The sequence below is a fragment of the Morone saxatilis genome, unplaced genomic scaffold (genome assembly GCF_004916995.1).
Source record: "Morone saxatilis isolate NCDOM2014 unplaced genomic scaffold, NCSU_SB_2.0 Contig5, whole genome shotgun sequence".
Lineage (NCBI taxonomy): Eukaryota > Metazoa > Chordata > Actinopteri > Moronidae > Morone > Morone saxatilis.
Window position 1 is genome coordinate 3,080,807 of NW_023340095.1, and position 2,419 is coordinate 3,083,225.

A 2,419-nucleotide genomic window follows, 5' to 3' on the forward strand; every position below is an offset into this window, starting at 1 on the left:
ATTTTAAAAATCAATGAGCCAAAAGACTTTACTAAAATGCTCCATAGAGCTGAGGGGAACTCAAGAGTTGTGACCTGTGTGAATATTACACATTGTTATTTGACCCTTTGTTACTAACTAATAGTGCAGCTATATGTTTAAATAGACTTGAATGCATTCGAATGCGTTCATTGTAAAGTGCCTCACAGCCATCAAAGTTTAGTTTTCAACCTAAATTTTTTATTTTGTATTGCACAGAGCTTGCACAGAGTTTTGTGCAAATTCATCATCCTTACTACTTCCACATATTAATAAGGCTTCAGAACACGCATAATACCGCAGCTGACATTTGTTCAAATGTTCTACTGTATCCGTGCAGCCTTGCCTTGTCATTTTGTAATTGTTTTCCCTCTGAGCTGTGTATGGTTGATAGACACTGACCATGTTCTCCATAATGTTGTACGCAGTGACATTTTGCCCTGTCACTTCCAGAGCAGCCTTTCCCTCAGTTTGATGCATGTGGCACAGCCATTAGCACTAGCTGCTGACTGTGAGCACACCATTGGCATTCCTGCCCCAAGTCACTGCCACTGACCTGAAACAAACCCGGCCTAAATGAAAACAGCGGGTGGGGTGGTGGTGGGAGGGGGCGAATACTGGTCTCAAGTATTCTTTGAGTTTAAAGTCCAGAAAAAGGCAAACAGAGTCATTTGATGTGAGTATGTGCAGTCTAAAAGATGTCAGATGTCATCATGTGGTGCTCAGAGGATCCAGCAGGTCGTGAAATGCTGTCAGGGTTTAGGGTTCAGATCCCACCAGGTCCACCACCCACGCTGAAAGTGCCTGCACTTTAAGAGGTAAAAGAGTGAAGACTGGACTTTTACATTTACAAGGTGGGAACAAACACAACTCTAACGTTGGTCTGTAACTACTGAATGTGTAAATGAGAAACTGTCCACTCCACAAACTATTTTTCTTTGCCTATTGTGTTAATATATATACAAATATCGTGTTCAAAAAATGTGCAAAGCTAGCTTGTATGCATCTTCTTGGAGTTGCAAGGCCAGTTCCTCAACCGTGATGGCACTGGTATATTTTTAAATGTACATCCCCCAACTCTGGTAGCAGTTGGCGCGCTACCATCAACTCACTCGTTCTTTTCCAGATAAAATGTAATAACAGGTGCCCACAATAAGGTTCAGGCCCTCTGTGATTTTTCAGCTCATCATTCTCAGAGGAGGAGAGAGAGATTCCAGGAAAATAGGTCCTTATATTAATCTCTTGTGGTGAAAACTGCCCTGAGACCCTATCCATGCTAGCTAGAAGAGGCTGATGTGATAGTGATGGTCAATGTGTCGCTGTCCCTTGTCAGAAGCTTCCACCCAAAGTAGCAGGAACTTTTAGTCCCAGGAACTACTTTTCAAGGAGCTAAAAGGTTCCTTCAGCCACGTTTCCACCATGGTCTGAGCCAAATTTGTCCTTTGATGTATAAATGCGTCAAAGAACAATGAAAAAAACTGGTTTGCAGCTGCAGATTGAGTGAAATAAAAAGCTCGACCAATCAGAAAGCAAGCCCCAACCCAAACTTTTGTGTAATTTTTGGAAAGTTGTTTTAATCAGTTATAGTTTCAGTGTGCTTCTCCTTACCACACAAGTTAGACCTACTGAGAAAGTACAAGCATCAGATAGTGAGTACAAAGGCCAACTGTACAGCATTTACAGCATTGATAAGAGTTAACACTCCCTGTGTGCCCTGTAAGAATAACTATGATACACACTCAGGTAGCTAACACTATACACACTACTTTTTCTGCATGTTTTAGTTGTTTTACAGCATCTGAGCCTCAAAAGCATTGAGTGCAACTGTCGCAATGCAACATGGATCCTTTTTTCACATGCTGTTCCTCCTTAAAGCTTTGGCTTATCACGCTTGCTCCACCAGAATCCTATCAAAATTCATGTAATTCTCAGCAATATTTCATTCACTGCCTCCACTTTTTCCCACTCAGTCACAACTCACCCCATGCTGCTTTCCTACTGCCTCTCATCGGTGCTGGTCACTTGAAATGAGGCGAACCACACGGGTCCTCGGCTCAGAGTTACTCACTGCTCTGTGTCTGTGATTGGGCACTGAAGGGAAAGTGGGTCTCTTGGTCTCCCAGTGGACCATGTGGGATATAATGCGCAGCTGAGTGCTCTCAGAAAGGGGAAAAACAAGCTCCCACCGTGTCTGGCTTTACCCTAACAAGGCCTCGTACTCTCCGGGCCATCCCAGTCTCATGACTGCAGTCTGGCAGCAGAGACATCCGCGGCCTGATTCTTCCTCTTTGTTCACCCTCATTTCAGAAGTGCATCTGAATTAACAGTGAACTTTCTGTCTCAACTAAGAAACAGGATTTGGCAAACTCAGGGTTCCCACGCGTCCTGGAAAATCTGGAAA

At 43.4% G+C, this 2,419-nt stretch overlaps 1 protein-coding gene across 1 annotated transcript in view; it reads right to left on the reverse strand.

The window, feature by feature from the left end:
* LOC118339174 (nck-associated protein 5-like) overlaps positions 1–2,320 on the reverse strand; it is a 14,374-nt gene extending 12,054 nt beyond the window's left edge. Inside the window, exon 1 of the mRNA XM_035676735.1 lies at positions 2,220–2,320. Within this exon, the coding sequence (XP_035532628.1) occupies positions 2,220–2,320 (101 nt within the window). The remainder of the gene's footprint in view (positions 1–2,219) is intronic.
* Between the last annotated feature and the right edge of the window lie 99 nt (positions 2,321–2,419).